This window comes from Somniosus microcephalus, unplaced genomic scaffold (genome assembly GCF_052327205.1).
Source record: "Somniosus microcephalus isolate GS21.2 unplaced genomic scaffold, FLI_Smic_1.0 unresolved_chr1, whole genome shotgun sequence".
NCBI classification, from domain to species: domain Eukaryota; kingdom Metazoa; phylum Chordata; class Chondrichthyes; order Squaliformes; family Somniosidae; genus Somniosus; species Somniosus microcephalus.
In genome coordinates, this window is record NW_028225179.1 from 166780837 (window position 1) to 166808366 (window position 27530).

The 27530-nt window shown below is 51.9% G+C and overlaps 1 protein-coding gene across 1 annotated transcript in view; it reads right to left on the reverse strand.

Annotated features, from left to right (window-relative positions):
* Positions 1-1046: 1046 nt before the first annotated feature.
* The window catches only part of LOC147096498 (epidermal growth factor-like protein 8), a 76867-nt gene continuing 50383 nt past the window's right edge, over positions 1047-27530 (reverse strand). Inside the window, exons 6-8 of the mRNA XM_085975299.1 lie at positions 22744-22820; positions 19492-19672; positions 1047-1396 (exon numbers count right to left, since the gene is read on the reverse strand). Of these exons, the coding sequence (XP_085831425.1) occupies positions 1374-1396; positions 19492-19672; positions 22744-22820 (281 nt within the window). The 3' untranslated portion in view covers positions 1047-1373. The remainder of the gene's footprint in view (positions 1397-19491; positions 19673-22743; positions 22821-27530) is intronic.

Sequence of the window (27530 nt, forward strand, 5' to 3'; positions counted from 1 at the left end):
GGAGTGAGCTCTGTGACTGGGTCAGTGCGGAGTGAGCTCTGTGACTGGGTCAGTGCGAAGTGAGCTCTGTGACTGGGTCAGTGAGGCGTGAGCTCTGTGACTGGGTCAGTGTGGAGTGAGATCTGTGACTGGGTCAGTGCGGAGTGAGCTCTGTGACTGGGTCAGTGCGGAGTGAGCTCTGTGACTGGGTCAGTGAGGAGTGAGCTCTGTGACTGGGTCAGTGCGGAGTGAGCTCTGTGACTGGGTCAGTGCGGAGTGAGCTCTGTGACTGGGTCAGTGCGGAGTGAGCTCTGTGACTGGGTCAGTGCGGAGTGAGCTCTGTGACTGGTTCAGTGCGGAGTGAGCTCTGTGACTGGGTCAGTGCGGAGTGAGCTCTGTGACTGGGTCAGTGCGGAGTGAGCTCTGTGACTGGGTCAGTGCGGAGTGAGCTCTGTGACTGGGTCAGTGCGGAGTGAGCTCTGTGACTGGGTCAGTGAGGAGTGAGCTCTGTGACTGGGTCAGTGCGGAGTGAGCTCTGTGACTGGGTCAGTGCGGAGTGAGCTCTGTGACTGGGTCAGTGCGGAGTGAGCTCTGTGACTGGGTCAGTGCGGAGTGAGCTCTGCGGTTCAGTGCGGAGTGAGCTCTGTGACTGGGTCAGTGCGGAGTGAGCTCTGTGACTGGGTCAGTGCGGAGTGAGCTCTGTGACTGGGTCAGTGCGGAGTGAGCTCTGTGACTGGGTCAGTGCGGAGTGAGCTCTGTGACTGGGTCAGTGCGGAGTGAGCTCTGTGACTGGGTCAGTGTGGAGTGAGCTCTGTGACTGGGTCAGTAAATGTTCTGCCCAGTGCGGAGATGATCTGGGGAGGGCTGGTGGGGGGAGGGGGTGGTGTGGTCCCAGTGAGGAGCGCCCAGGTTTTGGCCTGTCCCAGGAGATGACTTGCCTCCGAGGGATCTCTTGATATGCTCAGGATTGTACAGGACAGGATGTTTGGACCAGCGGGTCATTTTCTGTCCGACATCTTCGTACGTTCTTACGATAAAATAAATGAATTGCCCTTTAATAACTTGACTCGTGAAAACACAATGTATTTATTAAACTGCCCTACAAATATAAATTACAAAAATAAAAAAACATTTACACGGGATGACTCAACGGCGTTTGAAAATACTACGGCATGCTAGAATATGACACTTCCTGAATCGGCCACGCGCGGGCCATCAGATATACGAGACACCCGCGTGTGCGTACAGTACGTAACAAAGCACCAACGAGGGGGCAAGAGTGGGGGAATTACCCCCATTGGCACCTCCCCGGATAGCGCACGACCTCTCCCGGGATCCTGCTCCGTGGGCACTGAGCAACTGACTCGGCCACCTGTGAACCGCAATCACCGCCGCTAGTTTCTGTCCCGGCAGGAACCTGCAACAAGGGGAAGGAGCAGAGCGTCAGAATCATAGAATCAGAGAAATTTACAGTACAGAGGGAGGCCATTCGGCCCATCGTGTCTGTGCTGGCCGACAAAGAGCTACCCAGCCTAGTCCTATGTCCCTGCTCCTGGTCCGTAGCGCTGTAGGTTACGGCACTTCAAGTGCATATCCAAGTACTTTTTAAATGAGGGTTTCTGCCTCTCCCACCCTTTCAGGCAGTGAGTTCCAGACCCCCACCACCCTCCGAGTGAAGAAATTTCCCCTCAAATCCCCTTCCCCCAATGACTTTAAATCTGTGCCCCCTGGTTATTGACCCCTCTGCTAAGGGAAATATGCCCTTCTTATCCACTCTATCCAGGCCCCTCATAATTTTATACACCTCAATTAAATCTCCTCTCAGCCTCCTCTGTTCCAAAGAAAACAACCCCAGCCTATCCAATCTTTCCTCATAGCTAAAATTCTCCAGCCCAGGCAACATCCTGGTAAATCTCCTCTGTACCCTCTCTAGTGCAATCACATCTTTCCTGTAATGTGGTGACCAGAACTGCACGCAGTACTCTAGCTGAGGCCTAACTAGTGTTTTATACAGTTCAAGCGTAACCTCCCTGCTCTTATATTCTGTGCCTCAGCTAATAAAGGCAAGTATCCCGCATGCCTTCTGAACCACCTTATCTACCTGTCCTGTTACCTTCAGGGATCTGTGGACCTGCACTCCAAGGTCCCTCTGATCCTCTGCACTTCTCAGTGTCCTACCATTTATTGTGTATTCTTTGCCTTGTTAGCCCTCCCCAAATGCATTACCTCACACTTCTCCAGATTGAATTCCATCTGCCATTGTTCTGCCCACCTGACCAGTCCATTGATATTTTCCGGCAGTCTGCAGCTTTCTTCTTCATTATCAACCACGCAGCCGATTTAATATCATCTGCAAACTTCTTAATCATACTTCCTACATTCAAGCCCAAATCACTGATATATATCACAAAAAGCAGAGGACCCAGTACTGAGCCCTGCGGAACCCCACTGGAAACAACCTTCCAGTCACACAAACAGACTTCGACCATAACCCTTTGCTTCCTGCCTCTGAGCCAATTTTGAATCCAACTTGCCACTTTGCCCTGGATCCCATGGGTTTTTACTTTCGTGACCAGTCTGCCATGTGGGACCTTGTCAAAAGCCTTGTTGAAGTCCATATAGACTACATCAAACGCACTGCCCTCATCGACCCTCCTTGTTACCTCCTCGAAAAATTCAATCAAGTTAGTCAGACATGACCTTCCCTTAACAAATCATTGCTGACTGTCCCTGATTAATCCGTGTCTTTCTAAATGAATGTAAGAAGTCACACAACACCAGGTTATAGTCCAACAGCTTTATTTGAAATCACAAGCTTTCGGAGCGCTGCTCCTTCGTCAGGTGAAATGGAAAAATGCATAAAGACACAGCTTATATAATCAGAGAATGATGCCATTTATCACACCATTTCTAAATGAAGATTTATCCTGTCCCTCAGAATTTTTTCCAATAATTTTTCCAACCACCGAGGTTAGGCTGACTGGTCTGTAATTACTCGGTCTATCCCTTTCTCCCTTTTTAAACAAAGGTACCACATTAGCAGTCCTCCAGCACCACACCTGTAGCCAGAGAGGATTGGAAAATGAGGGTCAGAGCCTCTGCTATTTCCTCTCTCGCTTGTCTTGAAAGTCTGGGATACTTTTCTGGGGCCTGGGGATTTATCCACTTTCAAAGATGCTAAACCCCTTAATACTTTCTCTTTCACTGTGTTTATTTCATGTTCCGAGAATGTTCCAGAAACATTTGCTGCACTTTTTTTCTCAGCAGTTTTATAAATAGTATTCATCGTTGATCATCAGCTCACTCCTCAGCATCCTTGGAGCAAAGCGCAGAGGGCTGAGTATAGACATCAACCCGAAGCAATGTCCGCACAATTTATTTATTTGGGTACGTGGCCCCTTTAAGGGGCCGCGCGGCCCGTTCACGGTTTCACGCACGTGCGAAACTTAACGTTGGAAAAGCCGGTCCCGGACTGTGCGGGACTGGCAGAGAGCTGGGCGGCCAGGCGGCACAGCTTAGAAGAAACGTTGGCTCAGATTTTCCGCTATTTGTCCGAAACCACCAACACATCGCGGAGTTTCAAACGCAAATTACATCCGGCGCAAATGGAGTTTCCGCCATCTTTTGCGCTGGTTTAAAAAAGACCAACAGCAACAATAACCTGTATTTATATAGCGCCTTTAACGTAGTAAAACGTCCCAAGGTGCTGCACAGGAGCGTAATCAAATAAAATTTGACACCGAGCCACATAAGGAGAAATTAGGGCAGGTGGCCAATAGCTTGGTCAAAGAGGTAGGTTTTAAGGAGCGTCTTAAAGGAGGAAAGAGAGGTAGCGAGGCGGAGAGGTTTAGGCAGGGAATTCCAGAGCTTGGGGCCCAGGCAACAGAAGGCACGGCCACCAATGGTGGAGCGATTATAATCAGGGACGTGCAAGAGGCCAGAATTAGAGCAGCGCAGATATCATGGAGGGTTGTAGGGCTGGAGGAGTTTACAGAGATAGGGAGGGTTGTAGGGCTGGAGGAGATTACAGAGATAGGGAGGGTTGTAGGGGCTGGAGGAGGTTACAGAGATAGGGAGAGTTGTAGGGCTGGAGGAGATTACAGAGATAGGGAGAGTTGTAGGGCTGGAGGAGATAGAGATAGGGAGGGTTGTAGGGCTGGAGGATGGTTACAGAGACAGGGAGGGTTGTGGGGCTGGAGGAGATTACAGAGATAGGGAGGGTTGTAGGGCTGGAGATGGTTACAGAGATAGGGAGGGTTGTAGGGGCTGGAGGAGGTTACAGAGATAGGGAGGGTTGTAGGGGCTGGAGGAGGTTACACAGATAGGGAGGGTTGTAGGGGCTGGAGGAGGTTACAGAGATAGGGAGGGTTGTAGTGCTGGAGGAGGTTACAGAGATAGGAAGGGTTGTAGGGGCTGGAGGAGATTACAGAGATAGGGAGGGTTGTAGGGCTGGTGGAGATTACAGAGATAGGGAGGGTTGTAGGGCTGGAGGAGATTACAGAGATAGGGAGGGTTGTAGGGGCTGGAGGAGCTTACACAGATAGGGAGGGTTGTAGGGGCTGGAGGAGGTTACAGAGATAGGGAGGGTTGTAGTGCTGGAGGAGGTTACAGAGATAGGGAGGGTTGTAGGGCTGGAGGAGGTTACAGAGATAGGGAGGGTTGTAGGGCTGGAGATGGTTACAGAGATAGGGAGGGTTGTGGGACTGGAGGAGATTACAGAGATAGGGAGGGTTGTAGGGCTGGAGGAGATTACAGAGATAGGAAGGGTTGTAGGGCTGGAGGAGATTACAGAGATAGGAAGGGTTGTAGGGGCTGGAGGAGATTACAGAGATAGGGAGGGTTGTAGGGCTGGAGGAGATTACAGAGATAGGAAGGGTTGTAGGGCTGGAGGAGGTTACAGAGATAGGGAGCGTTGTAGGGCTGGAGGAGATTACAGAGATCTGGGAGAGTTGTAGGGGCTGGAGGAGGTTACAGTGATAGGGAGGGTTGTAGGGGCTGGAGGAGATTACAGAGATAGGGAGGGTTGTAGGGCTGGAGGAGATTACAGAGATGGGGAGAGTTTAGGGCTGGAGGAGGTTACAGCGATAGGGAGAGTTGTAGGGCTGGAGGAGATTACAGAGATGGGGAGAGTTGTAGGGGCTGGAGGAGATTACAGAGATAGGGAGAGTTGTAGGGGCTGGAGGAGATTACAGAGATAGGGAGGGTTGTAGGGCTGGAGGAGATTACAGAGATAGGGAGGGTTGTAGGGGCTGGAGATTACAGAGATAGGGAGAGTTGTAGGGCTGGAGGAGGTTACAGAGATAGGGAGGGTTGTAGGGCTGGAGGAGATTACAGAGATAGGGAGGGTTGTAGGGGCTGGAGGAGTTTACAGAGATAGGGAGGGTTGTAGGGCTGGAGGAGGTTACAGAGATAGGGAGGGTTGTGGGGCTGGAGGAGGTTACAGAGATAGGGAGAGTTGTAGGGCTGGAGGAGGTTACAGAGATAGGGAGGGTGTAGGGCTGGAGGAGATTACAGAGATAGGGAGGGTTGTAGGGCTGGAGGAGGTTACAGAGATAGGGAGGGTTGTAGGGGCTGGAGGAGGTTACAGAGATAGGGAGGGTGTAGGGCTGGAGGAGTTTACAGAGACAGGGAGGGTTGTAGGGCTGGAGGAGATTACAAAGATAGGGAGGGTTGTAGGGCTGGAGGAGTTTACAGAGATAGGGAGGGTTGTGGGGCTGGAGGAGGTTACAGAGATAGGGAGGGTTGTAGGGCTGGAGGAGGTTACAGAGTTAGGGAGAGTTGTAGGGCTGGAGGAGGTTACAGAGATAGGGAGGGTGTAGGGCTGGAGGAGATTACAGAGATAGGGAGGGTTGTAGGGCTGGAGGAGGTTACAGAGATAGGGAGGGTTGTAGGGGCTGGAGGAGGTTACAGAGATAGGGAGGGTGTAGGGCTGGAGGAGTTTACAGAGATAGGGACGGTTGTAGGGCTGGAGGAGGTTACAGAGATAGGGAGGGTTGTAGGGCTGGAGGAGGTTACAGAGATAGGGAGAGTTGTAGGGCTGGAGGAGGTTACAGAGATAGGGAGGGTTGTAGGGCTGGAGGAGTTTACAGAGATAGGGAGGGTGTAGGGCTGGAGGAGGTTACAGAGATAGGGAGGGTTGTGGGGCTGGAGGAGTTTACAGAGATAGGGACGGTTGTAGGGCTGGAGGAGGTTACAGAGATAGGGAGGGTTGTAGGGCTGGAGGAGATTACAGAGATAGGGACGGTTGTAGGGCTGGAGGAGTTTACAGAGATAGGGAGAGTTGTAGGGCTGGAGGAGTTTACAGAGATAGGGAGGGTTGTAGGGGCTGGAGGAGATTACAGAGATAGGGAGGGTTGTAGGGCTGGAGGAGATTACAGAGATAGGGAGGGTTGTAGGGCTGGAGGAGGTTACAGAGATAGGGAGGGTTGTAGGGCTGGAGGAGGTTACAGAGATAGGGAGGGTTGTAGGGCTGGGGGAGATTACAGAGATAGGGAGGGTTGTAGGGCTGGAGGAGTTTACAGAGATAGGGAGGGTTGTAGGGCTGGAGGAGGGTTGTAGGGCTGGAGGAGGTTACAGAGATAGGGAGGGTTGTAGGGCTGGAGGAGTTTACAGAGATAGGGAGGGTTGTAGGGCTGGAGGAGTTTACAGAGATAGGGAGGGTTGTAGGGCTGGAGGAGTTTACAGAGATAGGGAGGGTTGTAGGGCTGGAGGAGTTTACAGAGATAGGGAGGGTTGTAGGGCTGGAGGAGGGTTGTAGGGCTGGAGGAGGTTACAGAGATAGGGAGGGTTGTAGGGCTGGAGGAGGGTTGTAGGGCTGGAGGAGGTTACAGAGATAGGGACGGTTGTAGGGCTGGAGGAGGTTACAGAGATAGGGACGGTTGTTGCGACTGGAGGAGGTTACAGAGTATAGTAATCTGGGATGTAATGCTTAAGTTATCCACCAGATGGAGACAAATATTAAGGGATCATATTTACCAGTATTAAGGTAATGTCCTGGCACATCACTTATTAAGGTAGTGGCATTGCATTCTGGGTATGACTCAGAGGTTGATCCTCCATCTTGGTGATTGCACAGTAAGAAATAGAGTGTGTTTGACTACAGCTGTAAGAGATGTTTCTCTGCTACATATGTATAATTAAACAGTTGAATTTTGGTTCCTGAAGTCTGGCTTATCTCAGTTTCTGTCCTTACCACTCGGATATCACGCAGACACAGGGAGGGTTGTAGGGCTGGAGGAGGTTACAGAGATAGAGAGGGTTGTAGGGCTGGAGGAGGTTACAGAGATAGGGAGGGCTGGAGGAGGTTACAGCGATAGGGAGGGCTGTAGGGGCTGGAGGAGGTTACAGAGATAGGGAGGGCTGTAGGAGGTTACAGAGATAGGGAGGCTGTAGGGGCTGGAGGAGGTTACAGAGATAGGGAGGGTGTAGGGGCTGGAGGAGGTTACAGAGATCATGGAGGGTTGTGGGGCTGGAGGAAGTTACAGAGATAGGGAGGCTGTAGGGGCTGGAGGAGGTTACAGAGATAGGGAGGGTGTAGGGGCTGGAGGAGGTTACAGAGATCATGGAGGGTTGTGGGGCTGGAGGAGGTTACATAGATTATGGAGGGTTTAGGGCTGGAGGAGGTTACAGAGATAGGGTGGGTTGTTGGGCTGCAGGAGATTACAGAGATAGGGAGGGTTGTAGGGCTGGAGGAGGTTACAGAGATAGGGAGGGTTGTAGGGGCTGGAGGAGGTTACAGAGACAGGGAAGGTTGTAGGGCTGGAGGAGGTTACAGAGATAGGGAGGGATGTAGGGCTGGAGGAGGTTACAGAGATAGGGAGGGTTGTAGGGGGCTGGAGGAGGTTACAGAGATAGGGAGGGTTGTGAGGCTGGAGGAGGTTACAGAAATAGGGAGGGTTGTAGGAGGTTACAGAGATAGGGAGGGTTGTAGGGCTGGAGGAGATTACAGAGATAGGGAGGGTTGTAGGGCTGGAGGAGGTTACAGAGATAGGGAGGGTTGTAGGGCTGGAGGAGGTTACAGAGATGGGGAGGGTTGTAGGAGGTTGCAGAGACAGGGAGGGTTGTAGGGCTGGAGGAGGTTACAGAGATAGGGAGGGTTGTCGGGCTGGAGATGGTTACACAGATAGGGAGGGTTGTAGGGGGCTGGAGGAGATTACAGAGATAGGGAGGGTTGTTGGGCTGGAGGAGGGTTGTTGGGCTGGAGGAGGTTACAGAGATAGGGAGGGTTGTAGGGCTGGAGGAGGTTACAGAGATAGGGAGGGTTGTAGGGCTGGAGGAGGTTACAGAGACAGGGAGGGTTGTAGGGGGCTGGAGGAGGTTACAGAGATAGGGAGGGTTGTAGGGCTGGAGGAGATTACAGAGATAGGGAGGGTTGTTGGGCTGGAGGAGGGTTGTTGGGCTAGAGGAGGTTACAGAGATAGGGAGGGTTGTAGGGGCTGGAGGAGATTACAGAGATAGGGAGGGTTGTAGGGCTGGAGGAGGTTAGAGATAGGGAGGGTTGTCGGGCTGGAGGAGGTTACAGAGATAGGGAGGGTTGTGGGGCTGGAGGAGGTTACAGAGATAGGGAGGGTTGTAGGGCTGGAGGAGGTTACAGAGATAGGGAGGGTTGTAGGGCTGGAGGAGGTTACAGACATAGGGAGGGTTGTAGGGCTGGAGGAGATTACAGAGATAGGAAGGGTTGTAGGGCTGGAGGAGATTACAGAGATAGGGAGAGTTGTAGGACTGGAGGAGGTTACAGAGATAGGGAGGGTTGTAGGGCTGGAGGAACACAGAGATGGGGAGGGTTGTAGGGCTGGAGGAGGTTACAGAGACAGGGAGGGTTGTAGGGCTGGAGGAGGTTACAGAGATACGGAGGGTTGTAGGGCTGGAGGAGGTTACAGAGATAGGGAGGGTTGTGGGGCTGGAGGAGGTTACAGAGATAGGGAGGGTTGTAGGGCTGGAGGAGATTACAGAGATAGGGAGGGTTGTAGGGCTGGAGGAGATTACAGAGATAGGGAGGGGTGTAGGGCTGGAGGAGGTTACAGAGATAGGGAGGGTTGTAGGGCTGGAGGAGGTTACAGAGATAGGGAGGGTTGTAGGGGCTGGAGGAGATTACAGAGATTGGGGTGGTTGTAGGGCTGGAGGAGGTTAGAGAGATAGGGAGGGTTGTAGGGCTGGAGGAGGTTACAGAGATAGGGAGGGTTGTAGGGCTAGAGGAGGTTACAGGGATAGGGAGGGTTGTAGGGCTGGAGGAGGTTACAGAGATAGGGAGGGTTGTAGGGGCTGGAGGAGATTACAGAGATAGGGAGGGTTGTAGGGCTGGAGGAGGTTACAGAGATAGGGAGGGTTGTGGGGCTGGAGGAGGTTACAGAGATAGGGAGGGTTGTAGGGCTGGAGGAGGTTACAGAGATAGGGAGGGTTGTAGGGCTGGAGGAGGTTACAGAGATAGGGAGGGTTCTAGGGGCTGGAGGAGATTACAGAGATAGGGAGGGTTGTAGCGACTGGAGGAGGTTACAGAGATAGGGAGGGTTGTAGGGGCTGGAGGAGATTACAGAGATAGGGAGGGTTGTAGGGCTGGAGGAGGTTACAGAGATAGGGAGGGTTGTAAGGCTGGAGGAGATTACAGAGATAGGGAGGGTTGTATGGCTGGAGGAGGTTACAGAGATAGGGAGGGTTGTAGGGCTGGAGGAGATTACAGAGATAGGGAGGGTTGTAGGGGCTGGAGGAGATTACAGAGATAGGGAGGGTTGTAGGGCTGGAGGAGGTTACAGAGATAGGGAGGGTTGTAGGGGCTGGAGGAGATTACAGAGATAGGGAGGGTTGTAGGGCTGGAGGAGGTTACAGAGATAGGGAGGGTTGTAGGGCTGGAGGAGGTTACAGAGATAGGGAGGGTTGTAGGAGGTTACAGAGACAGGGGGGGTTGTTGGGCTGGAGGAGGTTACAGAGATAGGGAGGGTTGTAGGGCTGGAGATGGTTACAGAGATAGGGAGGGTTGTAGGGGGCTGGAGGAGATTACAGAGATAGGGAGTGTTGTTGGGCTGGAGGAGGGTTGTTGGGCTGGAGGAGGTTACAGAGATAGGGAGGGTTGTAGGGCTGGAGGAGGTTACAGAGATAGGGAGGGTTGTAGGGCTGGAGGAGGTTACAGAGATAGGGAGGGTTGTAGGGGGCTGGAGGAGGTTACAGAGATAGGGAGGGTTGTAGGGCTGGAGGAGATTACAGAGATAGGGAGGGTTGTTGGGCTGGAGGAGGGTTGTTGGGCTGGAGGAGGTTACAGGGATAGGGAGGGTTGTAGGGGCTGGAGGAGATTACAGAGATAGGGAGGGTTGTAGGGCTGGAGGAGGTTAGAGATAGGGAGGGTTGTCGGGCTGGAGGAGGTTACAGAGATAGGGAAGGTTGTGGGGCTGGAGGAGGTTACAGAGATAGGGAGGGTTGTAGGGCTGGAGGAGGTTAGAGAGATAGGGAGGGTTGTAGGGGCTGGAGGAGTTTACAGACATAGGGAGGGTTTTAGGGCTGGAGGAGGTTACAGAGATAGGGAGGGTTGTAGGGCTGGAGGAGGTTACAGAGATAGGGAGGGTTGTAGGGGCTGGAGGAGATTACAGAGATTGGGGTGGTTGTAGGGCTGGAGGAGGTTAGAGAGATAGGGAGGGTTGTAGGGCTGGAGGAGGTTACAGAGATAGGGAGGGTTGTAGGGCTAGAGGAGGTTACAGGGATAGGGAGGGTTGTAGGGCTGGAGGAGGTTACAGAGATAGGGAGGGTTGTAGGGGCTGGAGGAGATTACAGAGATAGGGAGGGTTGTAGGGCTGGAGGAGGTTACAGAGATAGGGAGGGTTGTGGGGCTGGAGGAGGTTACAGAGATAGGGAGGGTTGTAGGGCTGGAGGAGGTTACAGAGATAGGGAGGGTTGTAGGGCTGGAGGAGGTTACAGAGATAGGGAGGGTTCTAGGGGCTGGAGGAGATTACAGAGATAGGGAGGGTTGTAGCGACTGGAGGAGGTTACAGAGATAGGGAGGGTTGTAGGGGCTGGAGGAGATTACAGAGATAGGGAGGGTTGTAGGGCTGGAGGAGGTTACAGAGATAGGGAGGGTTGTAAGGCTGGAGGAGATTACAGAGATAGGGAGGGTTGTATGGCTGGAGGAGATTACAGAGATAGGGAGGGTTGTAGGGCTGGAGGAGATTACAGAGATAGGGAGGGTTGTAGGGGCTGGAGGAGATTACAGAGATAGGGAGGGTTGTAGAGCTGGAGGAGGTTACAGAGATAGGGAGGGTTGTAGGGGCTGGAGGAGATTACAGAGATAGGGAGGGTTGTAGGGCTGGAGGAGGTTACAGAGATAGGGAGGGTTGTAGGGCTGGAGGAGGTTACAGAGATAGGGAGGGTTGTAGGAGGTTACAGAGACAGGGGGGGTTGTAGGGCTGGAGGAGGTTACAGAGATAGGGAGGGTTGTAGGGCTGGAGATGGTTACAGAGATAGGGAGGGTTGTAGGGGGCTGGAGGAGATTACAGAGATAGGGAGTGTTGTTGGGCTGGAGGAGGGTTGTTGGGCTGGAGGAGGTTACAGAGATAGGGAGGGTTGTAGGGCTGGAGGAGGTTACAGAGATAGGGAGGGTTGTAGGGCTGGAGGAGGTTACAGAGATAGGGAGGGTTGTAGGGGGCTGGAGGAGGTTACAGAGATAGGGAGGGTTGTAGGGCTGGAGGAGATTACAGAGATAGGGAGGGTTGTTGGGCTGGAGGAGGGTTGTTGGGCTGGAGGAGGTTACAGGGATAGGGAGGGTTGTAGGGGCTGGAGGAGATTACAGAGATAGGGAGGGTTGTAGGGCTGGAGGAGGTTAGAGATAGGGAGGGTTGTCGGGCTGGAGGAGGTTACAGAGATAGGGAAGGTTGTGGGGCTGGAGGAGGTTACAGAGATAGGGAGGGTTGTAGGGCTGGAGGAGGTTAGAGAGATAGGGAGGGTTGTAGGGGCTGGAGGAGTTTACAGACATAGGGAGGGTTTTAGGGCTGGAGGAGGTTACAGAGATAGGGAGGGTTGTAGGGCTGGAGGAGGTTACAGAGATTGGGAGGGTTGTAGGGCTGGAGGAGGTTAGAGAGATAGGGAGGGTTGTAGGGCTGGAGGAGGTTACAGAGATAGGGAGGGTTGTAGGGCTGGAGGAGGTTACAGAGATAGGGAGGGTTGTAGGGCTGGAGGAGGTCACAGAGATAGGGAGGGTTGTAGGGCTGGAGGAGGTTACAGAGATAGGGAGGGTTGTAGGGCTGGAGGAGGTTACAGAGATAGGGAGGGTTGTAGGGCTGGAGGAGGTTACAGAGATAGGGAGGGTTGTAGGGGCTGGAGGATATTACAGAGATAGGGAGGGTTGTAGGGGCTGGAGGAGGTTACAGAGATAGGGAGGGTTGTAGGGGCTGGAGGAGATTACAGAGATAGGGAGGGTTGTAGGGCTGGACGAGATTACAGAGATAGGGAGGGTTGTAGGGCTGGAGGAGGTTACAGAGATAGGGAGGGTTGTCGGGCTGGAGGAGGTTACAGAGATAGGGAGGGTTGTAGGGCTGGAGGTGGTTACAGAGATAGGGAGGGTTGTAGGGCTGGAGGAGGTTACAGAGATCGGGAGGTTTGTAGGGGCTGGAGGATATTACAGAGATAGGGAGGGTTGTAGAGGCTGGAGGAGGTTACAGAGATAGGGAGGGTTGTAGGGGCTGGAGGAGATTACAGAGATAGGGAGGGTTGTAGCGACTGGAGGAGGTTACAGAGATAGGGAGGGTTGTAGGGGCTGGAGGAGATTACAGAGATAGGGAGGGTTGTAGCGACTGGAGGAGATTACAGAGATAGGGAGGGTTGTAGGGCTGGAGGAGGTTACAGAGATAGGGAGGGTTGTAGGGGCTGGAGGAGATTACAGAGATAGGGAGGGTTGTTGGGGCTGGAGGAGATTACAGAGATAGGGAGGGTTGTAGGGCTGGAGGAGGTTACAGAGATAGGGAGGGTTGTAGGGCTGGAGGAGGTTACAGAGATAGGGAGGGTTGTAGGGCTGCAGGAGGTTACAGAGATAGGGAGGGTTGTAGGGCTGGAGGAGGTTACAGAGATAGGGAGGGTTGTAGCGACTGGAGGAGATTACAGAGATAGGGAGGGGCGAGGCCGTGGAGCGATTTGAAAATAGGATGAGAATTTTTACAATTCGAGGTGTTGCTTAACCGGGAGCCAGTGTAGGTCAGCGAGCACAGGGGTGATGGGCGAACGGAACTTGGTGCGAGTTAGGACACGGGCAGCGGGGGGTCTGGATGAGCTCACGTTTAATTCACTTTGGGGAAAACAGTGCAGTTTGCGGCCAGGTTGCCAATAGCGACCAAAGTGGAAACTCTAACCCAGTGAATCTCTCGCTGTCTGTCTCCATCTCGCCTCTCTGTCTATCGGCATTTTGTACCCGCAGATTAAGAATGGAAAGAAATTTGAGCTGCAAGTGTCTGTTTATGTCTCTATCTCAACATGCAGCCCTTAGTCCCCAGCTTTATTCCTCTATTTATATGTTCATTTATCTCTCTCTTCCTGCCTTTCTCGCTCTCCCTCTCCCAGCTGTGTCTCTCGTCCACACAAAGTGAGCACACACAGTAATCTCATCCCCCGACCATACTTAATGATAAGCTGCTGGATTGGCTCAGGGTTTAATGCCAGGATTGGGGGATGGGCCATTCAACCATGAGGGCATCACACCTGGGCCTGATGCTGTCCTCACCCACAGCTTCCAGCAGGGGTTGCTGTGAGCCGTCAGGAGCAGGAACCCCATCAGATTCCTTCGTCTCCTCCCAAACCCAGAGGCAACAAGCCAGCTGTAATTCCCCAACTTCCACCCGGGACTGAGCCCAGCACAGACTGGGAATGGAGACTGAGTCCAGCACAGAGTGGGAATGGGGGCTGAGCCCAGCACAGGCTGGGAATGGGGACTGAGACCGGCACAGACTGGGAATGGAGACTGAGACCGGCACAGACTGGGAATGGGGGCTGAGACCAGAGAGTGGGAATGGAGACTGAGACCAGCACAGAGTGGGAATGGGGGCTGAGACCAGCACAGACTGGGAATGGGGACTGAGACCATGTGGCTCGGTCCATTACAGGAGTGTAGAGGAGGATTGCAGTGTTGAACTATTGTGGTATGGAGGGACAGCACTGTGATTCCCAGCAGGAAGCAAGTTCGTGTTTACCATCCTGTGGGAGTGTGCTGTGATTCCCAGCAGGGTGCGAATTAGTGTTTCCTTCCTGTGGGAGTGTGCTGTGATTCCCAGCAGGAAGCAAGTTAGTCTTTCTGTCCTGTCGGAAAGTGCAGTGATTCTCAGCAGGAACCGAGTTTGTGTTTCCATCCTGTGGGACTGCACTGTGATTCCCAGTAGGCAGCGAGTTAGTGTTTCCATCCTGTGGGAGTGTGCTGTGATTCCCAGCTGGCAGCGAGTTAGTGTTTCCGTCCTGTGAGACTGCACTGTGATTCCCAGTAGGCAGCGAGTTAGTGTTTCCATCCTGTGGGAGTGTGCTGTGATTCCCAGCTGGCAGCGAGTTAGTGTTTCCGTCCTGTGGGACTGCGCTGTGATTCCCAGCAGGCAGCGAGTTAGTGTTTCCATCCTGTGGGACTGCGCTGTGATTCCCAGCAGGCAGCGAGTTAGTGTTTCCATCCTGTGGGAGTGCGCTGTGATTCCCAGCAGGAAGCGAGTTAGCATTTCCGTCCCGTAGGACTGCGCTGTGATTCCCAGCAGGAAGCGAGTTAGTGTTTCCATCCTGTGGGAGTGTGCTGTGATTCCCAGCAGGCAGCAAGTTAGTGTCTCAGGGTGTGGGGTCTCCAGGTTAGACTTCACCCCCAAATGAGGGGCCCTCGAAAATCTGCAAATATTGACCAGGGCTACTGGAGGTACTGCACCAGATGGACTGTCACCTCCCGACAACTCCTGACCCCAGCTCTCAGACCCTGACCCCTGACCCCAGCATCAGAACCTGATCCCTAACTCCAGCTCTCAGACCCTGACCCCTGACCCCAGTCCCCAACTCTCAGACCAACTAACAACAGACAAGGGTAGGCACTTGGGTGTTTGTTCATGTGAAGTTTCTGTTAATGTGCTGTCAAACATCAAAATCTTTATTTTTCAACACTTTGCGTTCTTGGACAGATTTGTGTGCACCTTTGGAAGTGATCCAAACATCAGGGACCCAAAATAAATTTCACACTAGGAACAACCAAAATTGAACAAACCACTAACTACACATACTTGGGCTTAAAAATCAGTTCTACGGGAAACTTCAAACTGGCTGTGAATGAACTGAAAGAGAAAGCAAGAAGGGCTTTCTATGCCATTAAAAAATCAATCCAAATAGAAATCCCAATTAGCATTTGGCTAAAAATTTTCAAATCAGTAATTGAACCAATTGCACTCTATGGCAGTGAGGTATGGGGACCGCTAACACAACAAGAATTTGCAAAATGGGACAAACACCCAATTGAGATCCTACATGCAGAATTCTGTAAAAGTATCCTCCGGACTCAAAGGAAAACAGTAAACAATGCATGCAGGGCGGAACTAGGCCAATATCCATTAATAATCACTATCCAAAAAAGAGCCACCAAATTTTGGAATCACCTACAAATGAGCAACCCCCAATGCTATCACTACGACGCCCTGAAATGCCAAGAGCTGACCATAAAGAAGAATACCCTCAGTCAACTAGTCCTGGGACTCAGTGAAGTAACTACTAACACTACTAACAATAACCAGCCCCAGGACAGTGACAGCGTAACACAAAGAATTCGACCCAACACAATCGTCGCTAAGCAAAAGGAAAAATATCTGACATATTGGGCAGAAACAACAAAAACCCAAAGCAAACTCAATTGCTACTTGGCCCTAAACAGACAATACAACATAGCTGATTACCTGACCATGGTAAAGGATAACAAACTGAGAAAAACCTTGACAAAGTACAGACTTAGCGAACATAGCCTAGCGATCGAAAAAGGCAGACACAGGCAGACCAGGCTGCCAAGAGAGGACAGGATATGCTCTCACTGCAGTCAGGGAGTAGTGGAGACAGAGATGCACTTCCTCACAGCCTGTGGAAAATATCAGGGCATCAGGGAGAATTTCTACCAAAAATTCTCACAAATATGCCCTGAATTCAGAAATCTGAATGACAACCAAAAACTCCCATACCTACTGGGGGAGGAGAGAAGCTGTGTAGCACTGGCGGCACACTATGTTACAGCTTGCCATGAACAGAGGGACAACCAGTAAACTAAGAAAAGAGTATATATAAATAATGCGAATGTATATTTATACACTCAGGGATATACCTGTTTATACACTGTATGAATAGAACTGCGTTTATGTGTTCAACCATAAATGTATTTTGATGCTTTGGCAACATAAGATGTACCTTATCATGCCAATAAAGCGATTTGAATTGAATTGAATTGAGTTGCAGTGAATGGTGAGACATAAAGGCAACCCCCACAATGGTGATGAGTGTGAAAGGAATGGCTTGGACATTGTAGAGATGATTTACGGTGTTGGTGTGGGGTGGTGCCAACCATTAAAATGGAGAGTGAAGTAGCTGACTCAGAGACTAGGGTCCTGAATTTAATTAAAGGAAACTACGATGGTCTGAGGTGCGAGTTGGGTAGGATTGATTGGGGAATGTTACTCAAAGGGTTGACGGTGGATAGGCAATGGCAAACATTCAAAGATCGCATGGATGAACTACAGAATTTGTTCATCCCAGTTTGGCATAAAAATAAAACAACAAAGGTGACTCAACCGTGGCTAACAAGGGAAATTAGGGATAGCATAAGATACAAGGAGAGGACATATAAATTGGCCAGAAAAAACAGTAAACCTGAGGATTGGGAGCAGTTTAGGATTCAGCAAAGGAGGACAAAGGGATTAATTAAGAGGGGGAAAATAGAGTATGAGAGTAAGATTCCAGGGAACATAAAAACTGACTGTAAAAGCTGTTATAGATATGTGAAGAGAAAAAGATTGGTGAAGTCAAGCATAGGTCCCTTGCAGTCAGAATCAGGGGAATTTATAATGGGGAACAAAGAAATGGCAGACCAATTAAATACATACTTTGGTTCTGTCTTCACAAAGGAGGACACAAATAACCTCCCAGAGATGTCGGGGAACATAGGGTCTAATGAGAGGGAGGAACTGAATGAAATCAGTATTTGTAGGGAAATGGTGTTAGGGAAATTGATGGGACTAAAGGCCGATAAATCCCCAGCGCCTGATAATCTACATCCTAGGATACTTAAGGAAGTGGCCCTAGAAATAGTAGATGCATTGCTGGTCATCTTCCAAAATTCGATAGACTCTGGAACAGTTCCCATGGATTGGCGGGTAGCTAATGTTAACCCACTATTCAAAAAAGGTGGTAGAGAGAAAACGGGGAATTATAGACTGGTAAGCCTGACATTGGTAGTGGGGAAAATGCTAGAGTCCATTATAAAAGATGTAATAGCAGAGCACTTGGAAAACAGTGACAGGATCAGACAAAGTCAACATGGATTTACAAAAGGTAAATCGTGCTTGACTAATCTACTGGAATTTTTTGAGGATGTAACTGGTAGAATAGATAAGGGAGAACCAGTGGATGTGGTGTATTTGGACTTTCAGAAGGCTTTCGATAAGGTCCCGCATAAGAGATTAGCGTGTAAAGTTAAGGCACATGGGATTCGGGGCAAGGTACTGACTTGGATAAAGAACTGGCTGGCAGACAGGAAGCAAAGAGTTGGAATAAACGGCTCTTTTTCCGAGTAGCAGGCAGTGACTAGTGGGGTACCGCAGGGATTGGTCCTAGGACCTCAGCTATTCACAATATATATAAATGATCTAGACGAGGGAACTAGATGTAATATCTCCAAGTTTGCAGACGACACAAAGCTGGGTGGGCGTGTGTACTGTGAGGAGGATGCCGAGAAACTCCAGTATGAATTGGACAGGTTGGGTGATTGGGCAGATGCATGGCAGATGCAGTATAATGTGGATAAATGCGAGTTTATCCACTTTGGTGGCAAAAACAGGAAGGCAGATTATTATCTGAACGGCAATAGATTGGGAGAAGGGGAAGTGCAAAGAGACCTGGGTGTCCTTGTGCACCAGTCGCTGAAGGTAAGCATGCAGGTGCAGCAGGCGGTTAAGAAGGCAAATAGTATGTTGGCCTTCGTAGCGAGAGGGTTCGAGTACAAGAACAAGGATGTCTTGCTGCAGTTGTACAGGGCCTTGGTGAGACCACACCTTGAGTATTGTGTGCAGTTTTGGTCGCCTTATCTGAGGAAGGATGTTCTTGCCATGGAGGGAGTGCAGCGAAGATTCACCAGACTGATACCTGGGATGGCAGGAATTACGTATGAGGAGAGATTGGGTTGATTGGGCTTATACTCGCTGGAGTTTAGAAGAATGAGAGGGGATCTGATTGAAACTTATAAAATTCTAACAGGACTGGACAGACTGGATGCAGGAAGGATGTTCCCGATGGCCGGGGAGTCCAGAACCAGGGGTCACAGTCTAAGGATAAGGGGTAAGCCATTTAGGACAGAGATGAGGAGGAATTTCTTCACCCAGAGAGTGGTGAAGCTGTGGAATTCTCTACCACAGAAGGCAGTGGAGGCCAATTCATTAAATATATTCAAGAAGGAGTTGGATATATTTCTTAAGGCTAAAGGGATCAAGGGATATGGGGAGAAGGCAGGGACAGGGTACTGAAATTGGATGATCAGCCATGATCTCATTCAATGGCGGAGCAGGCTCGAGGGGCCGAATGGCCTACTCCTGCTCCTATCTTCTATGTTTCTATGTTTCTAACCTGGTGCATCATGTGGCAGCCAGGGTGTACAGCATCAAGTGAATTAAATCTGGCCATGGCGAGTTCATCGCTGGCATCCCGGGCAGCAATGTGGACGGGTGATGATGCTTTGTGTCCAGTGCAGCAACAGATGATTGCGGAGAAGGTCGGTGTTGTTGTTGGTGCTGCTGGTGTGCCCGGTGATGCTGGTGTTGGGGCTGATCGTATTGGGTTGCTGAGGACCAAAGTGAGATTTTTTCAAGGGCAGCAATGCTGATGGAATGGATGGCAGGTGAGGTTGAGATGACAGAAGCGATCTGTCAGTGGTGAGAGAGGTTGTTCCAATGAGCTGACACTGGATAGAGAGATTACTCCAAACAGTTGCAAGCTGCATGAAGCTCAATCTGTCTTCCAAATGCACAGACACACAGACATTGACACACAGACATACAAACACAAACACACAGACACAAACAGACATAGACACATAGACAAAGACAGATAGACGTAAACACACAATCCATTGTAAATCTGAATCATGAACCATGCATGTGCACCCATACATGCACAGACATGACTGCACACACGCACACACATGTGTATGTGCACACACATACATACAGACACGCCTGCACACACGTGTACTTGCACACACATACATACACAGACACACCTGCACACACACGTGTATGTGCACACACATACATGCACAGTCACGCTTTTGTGAGAGTCACTTACAGGAATCGAGTCTCTCCTCCAGGAAGGCGATCTGTTCACTCAGGGAGTCGATGCGATCCAGCTGCTGAAACTGGGTGATTAAATTCCTGGTGTTTTCCAAACTCATGGGATCGTCCAGGTGCATCTGGTCTGACGTGGTCAGGATCAGGTTTTCAAATGTGCTCAGGGTCCACTCCATCTTCTGTAAGAGAACACAGTAAAAGCCAGATGTCAGCGCTGGAGCTCCACTCTGGGGACAGGCAGGGACTGAACCACTTTATCGTCACCGCTGGAGCTCCACTCTGGGGACAGGTACGGACTGAACCACCTTATCGTCACCGCTGGAGCTCCACTCTGGGGACAGGTACGGACTGAACCACCTTATCGTCACTGCTGGAGCTCCACTCTGGGGACAGGTACGGACTGAACCACCTTATCGTCACCGCTGGAGCTCCACTCTGGGGACAGGCAGGGACTGAACCACCTTATCGTCACCGCTGGAGCTCCACTCTGGGGACAGGCAGGGACTGAGCCACCTTATCCTCACCGCTGGAGCTCCACTCTGGGGACAGGAACAGACTGAGCCACCTTATCATCAGTGCTGGAGCTCCACTCTGGGGACAGGCAGGGACTGAACCACCTTATCGTCACCGCTGGAGCTCCGCTCTGGGGCCAGGCAGGGACTGAACCACCGTATCCTCACCGCTGGAGCTCCGCTCTGGGGACAGGCAGGGACTGAACCACCTTATCGTCACCGCTGGAGCTCCGCTCTGGGGACAGGCAGGGACTGAACCACCGTATCCTCACCGCTGGAGCTCCACTCTGGGGACAGGCAGGGACTGAACCACTTTATCCTCACCGCTGGAGCTCCGCTCTGGGGACAGGCAGGGACTGAACCACCGTATCCTCACCGCTGGAGCTCCACTCTGGGGACAGGCAGGGACTGAACCACTTTATCCTCACCGCTGGAGCTCCACTCTGGGGACAGGCAGGGACTGAGCCACTTTATCGTCACCGCTGGAGCTCCACTCTGGGGACAGGCAGGGACTGAACCACTTTATCGTCACCGCTGGAGCTCCACTCTGGGGACAGGCAGGGACTGAACCACTTTATCGTCACCGCTGGAGCTCCGCTCTGGGGACAGGAACAGACTGAGCCGCCTTATCGTCAGCGCTGGAGCTCCACTCTGGGGACAGGAACGGACTGAGCCACCTTATCCTCACCGCTGGAGCTCCACTCTGGGGACAGGAACGGACTGAGCCACCTTATCGTCAGCGCTGGAGCTCCACTCTGGGGACAGGCAGGGACTGAGCCACTTTATCGTCAGCGCTGGAGCTCCACTCTGGGGACAGGCAGGGGCTGAGCCACCTTATCGTCAGCGCTGGAGCTCCACTCTGGAGACAGGAACAGACTGAGCCAACTTATCGTCACCGCTGGAGCTCCACTCTGGGGACAGGCAGGGACTGAACCACCTTATCGTCACCACTGGAGCTCCACTCTGGGGACAGGAACAGACTGAGCCACCTTATCGTCAGTGCTGGAGCTCCACTCTGGGGACAGGCAGGGACTGAACCACCTTATCGTCACCGCTGGAGCTCCACTCTGGGGACAGGAACAGACTGAGCCACCTTATCGTCAGTGCTGGAGCTCCACTCTGGGGACAGGAACAGACTGAGCCACCTTATCGTCAGTGCTGGAGCTCCACTCTGGGGACAGGCAGGGGCTGAGCCACCTTATCGTCAGTGCTGGAGCTCCACTCTGGGGACAGGAACAGACTGAGCCACCTTATCGTCAGCGCTGGAGCTCCACTCTGGGGACAGGCAGGGGCTGAGCCACCTTATCGTCAGTGCTGGAGCTCCACTCTGGGGACAGGAACAAACTGAGCCACCTTATCGTCAGTGCTGGAGCTCCACTCTGGGGACAGGTACGGACTGAACCACCTTATGTTGAGGTACCTGCAGCTAATAAACAGGCAGGCTGCGGAAAGCACTGAATGTTAACTGTGTCCGGGTCCGGTAGCACAGTGCACCTGGCGCTGGGCTGAAAACCCAGAGATCCTGAGATCCGAATACAATAAATCTGAAAGACGGCCGTCAAAAACCCGACGGGTTCAGTAACGTCCCACAGGGAAGGGAACCTGCTGTCCCCGCCCCAGCTGCTTCACTTTAAATGCGCTCTGAATTTTAAAAAATTCATTCATGGGATGTGGGCGTCACTGGCAAGTCCAGCATTTATTGCTCATCCCTAACTGCCCTCGAGAAGGTGGTGGTGAGCCGCCTTCTCGAACCGCTGCAGTCCGTGTGGTGAAGGTGCTCCCACAGTGCTGTTAGGGAGGGAGTTCCAGGATTTTGACCCAGTGACGATGAAGGATCGGCCGATATATTTCCAAGTTTGAATGGTGTGTGACTTAGAGGGGAACTTGGAGGTGGTGGTGTTCCCATGCGCCTGCTGCCCTTGTCCTTCTAGACGGTAGAGCACGCGGGTTTGGGAGGTGCTGCCGAAGAAGCCTTGGAGAGATGCTGCAGTGAGTCTTGTAGATGCATAGCCTGGCCATCGAAAAAGGCAGACACAGGCAGACCTGGCTGCCAAGAGAGGACAGGATATGCTCTCACTGCAGTCAGGGAGTGGTGGAGACAGAGATGCACTTCCTCACAGCTTGTGGAAACTATCAGGGCATAAGGGGGAATTTCTACCCAAAATTCACAAAAATATGCCCTGAATTCAAAAATTTGAATGACGACCAAAAACTCCCATACCTACTAGGGGAACAGAGAAATTGCGTAACCTTAGCGGCACACTATGTTACAGCTTGCCATAAACAGAGGGACAACCACTAAATATAAGAATAGAGTATATACAAATTATATGAATGTATATTTATACACTCAGGGATATATCTGTTTATACACTGTATGGATAGATCTGCGTTTATGTGTTCAACCATAAATGTTTTTTCGATGCTTTGGCAACATAAGATGTACCTTGTCATGCCAATAAAGCGATTTGAATTGAATTGAATTGAATTGAAGATGGTACACACTGCAGCCACGGTGCGCCGGTGGTGGAGGGAGTGAATGTTTAAGGTGGTGAATGGGGTGCCAATCTTATACAGAATGTATCTTCACGGATTTGCATATAGGGGCTGCCCAGGATGTGTACTGCGCAATACGTGAGGGGTTAGACGCTCCCTTCCTCAGTTCCTCATCACCTCAGTGTCCGATACGCTGGGTAGCCTAAGGGGGCACAAGACCATGTAGATAAATATAAACACACCTGCTCCAGTACTTCCAGCCTGCTGCGTAACTCCTGCACTTCATTGCCGATTCCGTGGGACACCGGATCCCTGGTATCTGAAAGAAAAAATGGAATGTGGAGGCTGTCATTCGGGATATGGGGAGACTGCGAGTGGCTAACAGAGGATTAGAGGGAGATGACAAACACCGGCGGAAGTGACTGAGGCCCCTCCCGTCACATCACCGTGCATCACTTTCCTACAACACTGGTCTAACTGTTTGTACAAACAGGGGGAAACAGTCACTCGCTGTTGTGGTCTGTACTCATATGAGCAAGATCCTAATCCCATGTTCCCGCCCTTTTCCCAAATCCCCTTGCCACTAGCCACCTATCTAATCTCTTCTTAAATGTTGTGGCACAGTGGGTAGCACTCTCACCTCTGAGTCTAGGCTGACACTCCAGTGCAGTACTGAGGGAGTGCTGCACTGTCGGAGGGGCAGTACTGAGGGAGCGCTGCACTGTCGGAGGGGCAGCACTGAGGGAGCGCTGCACTGTCGGAGGGGCAGCACTGAGAGAGCGCTGCACTGTCGGAGGGGCAGTACTGAGGGAGCGCTGCACTGTCGGAGGGGCAGTACTGAGGGAGTGCTGCACTGTCGGAGGGAAAATACTGAGGGAGCGCTGCACTGTCGGAGGGGCAGTACTGAGGGAGCGCTGCACTGTCGGAGGGGCAGTACTGAGGGAGCACCGCACTGTCGGAGGGGCGGCACTGAGGGAGCGCTGCACTATCGAAGGGGCAGCGCAGAGGGACCGCTGCACTGTCGGAGGGGCAGTACTGAGGGAGCACTGCACTGTCGGACGGGCAGTACTGAGGGAGCGCCACACTGTCGGAGGGAAAGTACTGAGGGAGCGCCACACTGTTGGAGGGGCAATACTGAGGGAGCGCCGTACTGTCGGAGGGGCAGCACTGAGGGAGCGCTGCACTGTCGGAGGGGCAGCACTGAGGGAGCGCTGCACTGTCAGAGTGGCAGTACTGAGGCAGCGCCGCACTGTCGGAGGGGCAGTGCTGAGGGAGGGCTGCACTGTCGGAGGGGCAGTACTGAGTAAGCGCTGCACTGTCGGAGGGGCAGTACTGAGGGAGCGGCGCACTGTCGGAGGGGCAGTACTGAGGGAGCGCTGCACTGTCGGAGGGGCAGTACTGAGGGAGCGCCGCACTGTCTGAGGGTCAGTACTGAGGGAGCGCCGCACTGTAGGAGGGTCAGTACCGAGGGAGCACCGCACTGTCGGAGGGGCAGTACTGAGGGAGCGCTGCACTGTCAGAGGGGCAGTACTGAGGGAGCGCTGCACTGTCGGAGGGTCAGTACTGAGGGAGCGCCGCACTGTCGGAGGGTCAGTACTGAGGGAGTGCTGCACTGTCGGAGGGGCAGTACTGAGGGAGCGCCGCACTGTTGGAGGGGCAGTACTGAGCGAGTGCCGCACTGTTGGATGGGCAGTACTGAGGGAGTGCCGCACTGTCGGAGGGTCAGTACTGAGGGAGCGCTGCACTGTCGGAGGGTCAGTACTGAGGGAGCGCTGCACTGTCGGAGGGGCAGTACTGAGGGAGCGCCGCACTGTTGGATGGGCAGTACTGAGGGAGTGCCGTACTGTCAGAGGGTCAGTACTGAGGGAGCGCTGCACTGTCGGAGGGTCAGTACTGAGGGAGCGCTGCACTGTCGGAGGGGCCGTTTTTCAGATGAGATGTTAAACCGAGGCCCCATCTGCTCTGTCAGGTGGACATAAACGATCCCATGGCACTATTTCGAAGAAGAGCAGAGGCGTTCTCCCCGGTGTCCTGGCCGATATTTATCCCTCAACCAACATCATCAAAAACAGGTTATCTGGTCATTATCATGTTGCTCTTTGTGGGAGCTTGCTGTGCGCAACTTGGCTGCTGCATTTCCTACATTGCAACCGTGTCTATCCTTCAAAAGTACTTCATTGACTGTGAAGGGCTTTGGAACGTCCTGAGGATGTGAAAGGCGCTATATAAATGCAGTTCTTTCAATGTTGACCTGGTTTCTGCTGCAAACACTGCATTCCACATCCTCACACCCTCTGTGGGAAAAGCGTTTCTCCTGCTCTCTGTTCCAAATCTCTTACATTTAATCTTATATCTGTTCCCCTCATTCTAGACTCCTCAATCACTGGAAAGAATCTGTTTCTCTCTAACCTGTCCCATTCTATCACAATTTTAAACATCGCTACCAAATCCCCTAATCCCCTCTGTTCTAATGAAAAGAGGTCGGCCATTTAGGGATGAGGAAGTTCTTCACTGAGGGAATCAAGGGATATAGGATCGGGCGGGAAAGTGGAGTTGAGGTAGGTGGTCAACCATGAACAAGGATGTCTTGCTGCAGCTGTACAGGGCCTTGGTGAGACCGCACCTTGAGTATTGTGTGCAGTTTTGGTCGCCTTATCTGAGGAAGGATGTTCTTGCCATGGAGGGAGTGCAGCGAAGATTCACCAGGCTGATACCTGGGATGGCAGGAATGACGTATGAGGAGAGATTGGGTCGATTAGGCTTATATTCGCTGGAGTTTAGAAGAATGAGAGGGGATCTCATTGAAACTTATAAAATTCTAACAGGACTGGACAGACTGGATGCAGGAAGGATGTTCCTGATGGTCGGGGAGTCCAGAACCAGGGGTCACAGTCTAAGGATAAGGGGTAAGCCATTTAGGGCAGAAATGAGGAGGAATTTCTTGGTGAAACTGTGGAATTCTCTACCACAGAAGGCAGTGGAGGCCAATTCATTAAATATATTCAAGAAGGAGTTGGATATATTTCTTAAGGCTAAAGGGATCAAGGGATATAGGGTGAAGGCAGGGACAGGGTACTGAGTTTGGATGATCAGCCATGATCTCATTGAATGGCGGAGCAGGTTCGAGGGGCCGAATGGCCTACTCCTGCTCCTATCTTCTATGTTTCTATGATCTTATCGAATGGCGGAGCATACTCAAGGGGCCACTCCTGTTCTTTGTATTCATTCCTGGGATGTGGGCGTCGCTGGCTAGGCCAGCATTTATTGCCCGTTCCTAATTGCCCTTGAGAATGGGATCCGCCTTATCCAACTGAGTTACTTGCTAGGCCATTTCAGAGGGCAGTTAAGAAGCAACCGCATTGCTGTGGGTCTGTAGTCACATATAGGCCAGACCAGATAAGGACGGCAGATTTCCTTCCCATTCGTGAACCAGATGGGTTTTTAACAACAATTTGGTAGTTTCTTTGCTCACCATTACTGATACTAGCTTTGTCCGCATGCCCGATACGAGACTCCCAAAACAAGCGCTCTACTCGGAGCTCCGGCACGGCAAGAGAGCCCCAGGTGGGCAGAGGAAAGTGTAACATCCCCATCGACACCTGGGAATCCCTGGCCGAAGACCGCACAAAGTGGAGGAGAAGTGGCGCCGAACACCTCGAGTCTCTTCGCCGGGAGCAAGCGGAAGCCAAGCGCAGGCAGCGCACGTCAACCCAAGAACCCCACCCTCCCGCCCCTTGAACCACCATCTGCCCCACATGTGACAGAGACTGCAGGTCCCGCATTGGACTCATCAGTCACCTGAGAACTCATTCTTTATGTGGAAGCAAGTCATCCTCGGTTCCGAGGGACTGCCTAAGAAGAAGACTAGCTTTCACAGAAATCACAGAAACCCCACAGTGCAGATAGAGGCCATTTCGGCCCATCGAGCCTGCACCGACACATATCCCACCCGATCCCTGTAACCCCTACACCAACACATATCCCACCCGATCCCTGTAACCCCACATATTTAATCCCCCCTAACACTAAGGGTCAATTTATCATGGCCAATCAACCTAACCCGCACATCTTTGGACTGTGGGAGGAAACCGGAGCACCCGGAGAAAACCCACGCAAACACGGGGAGAATGTGCAAACTCCACACAGACAGTCACCCGAGGCCGGATTCGAACCCGGGCCCCTGGCGCTGTGAGGCAACAGTGCTAACCACTATGCCACTATGCCAGCATTCCAGGTTTATTTAATTAATTGAAAATTAAGTTCCCTAGCTGCCATGGTGGGATTTGAACTCATGTCGCTGGATCATTAGTCCAGGACCTACTGGATTACTAGCCCAGTGACATTACCACTGTGCTACTGTTCCTGGTCATTAGTCCTTAAACATCACTCATTTTTCAAGTCTTTCTCTGTATCTGTATTTCCTCATAGCAGGAGCAACAAGTTGCATTTATATAGCGCCTTTAACGTATTAATTTAGGTGTCCTCCTCCAGGAAACACAGAAAGCCGGCATACAGGTACAGCAAGCAAGTAGGAAAGCAAATGGCGTGTTAGCTTTTATTGCAAGGGGATCGGAGTACAAGAGTGAGGAAGTCTTGCTACAATTGTACAGGGCCTTGGTGAGACCACACCTGGAGTACTGGGCACAGTTTTGATCTCCTTACCAGAAACTTAACTGGACCAGCCACATAAATACTGTGGCAACAAGAGCAGGTCAGAGGCTGGGTATTCTGCGGCGAGTGTCTCACCCCCTGACTCCCCAAAGCCTTTCCACCATCTACAAGGCACAAGTCAGGAGTGTGATGGAATACTCTCCACTTGCCTGGATGAGTGCAGCTCCAACAACACTCAAGAAGCTCGACACCATCCAGGACAAAGCAGCCCGCTTGATTGGCTCCCCATCCACCACCTTAAACATTCACTCCCTCCACCACCGGCGCACCGTGGCTGCAGTGTGTACCATCTACAAGATGCACTGCAGCAACTCGCCAAGGCTTCTTCGGCAGCACCTCCCAAACCCGCGACCTCTTC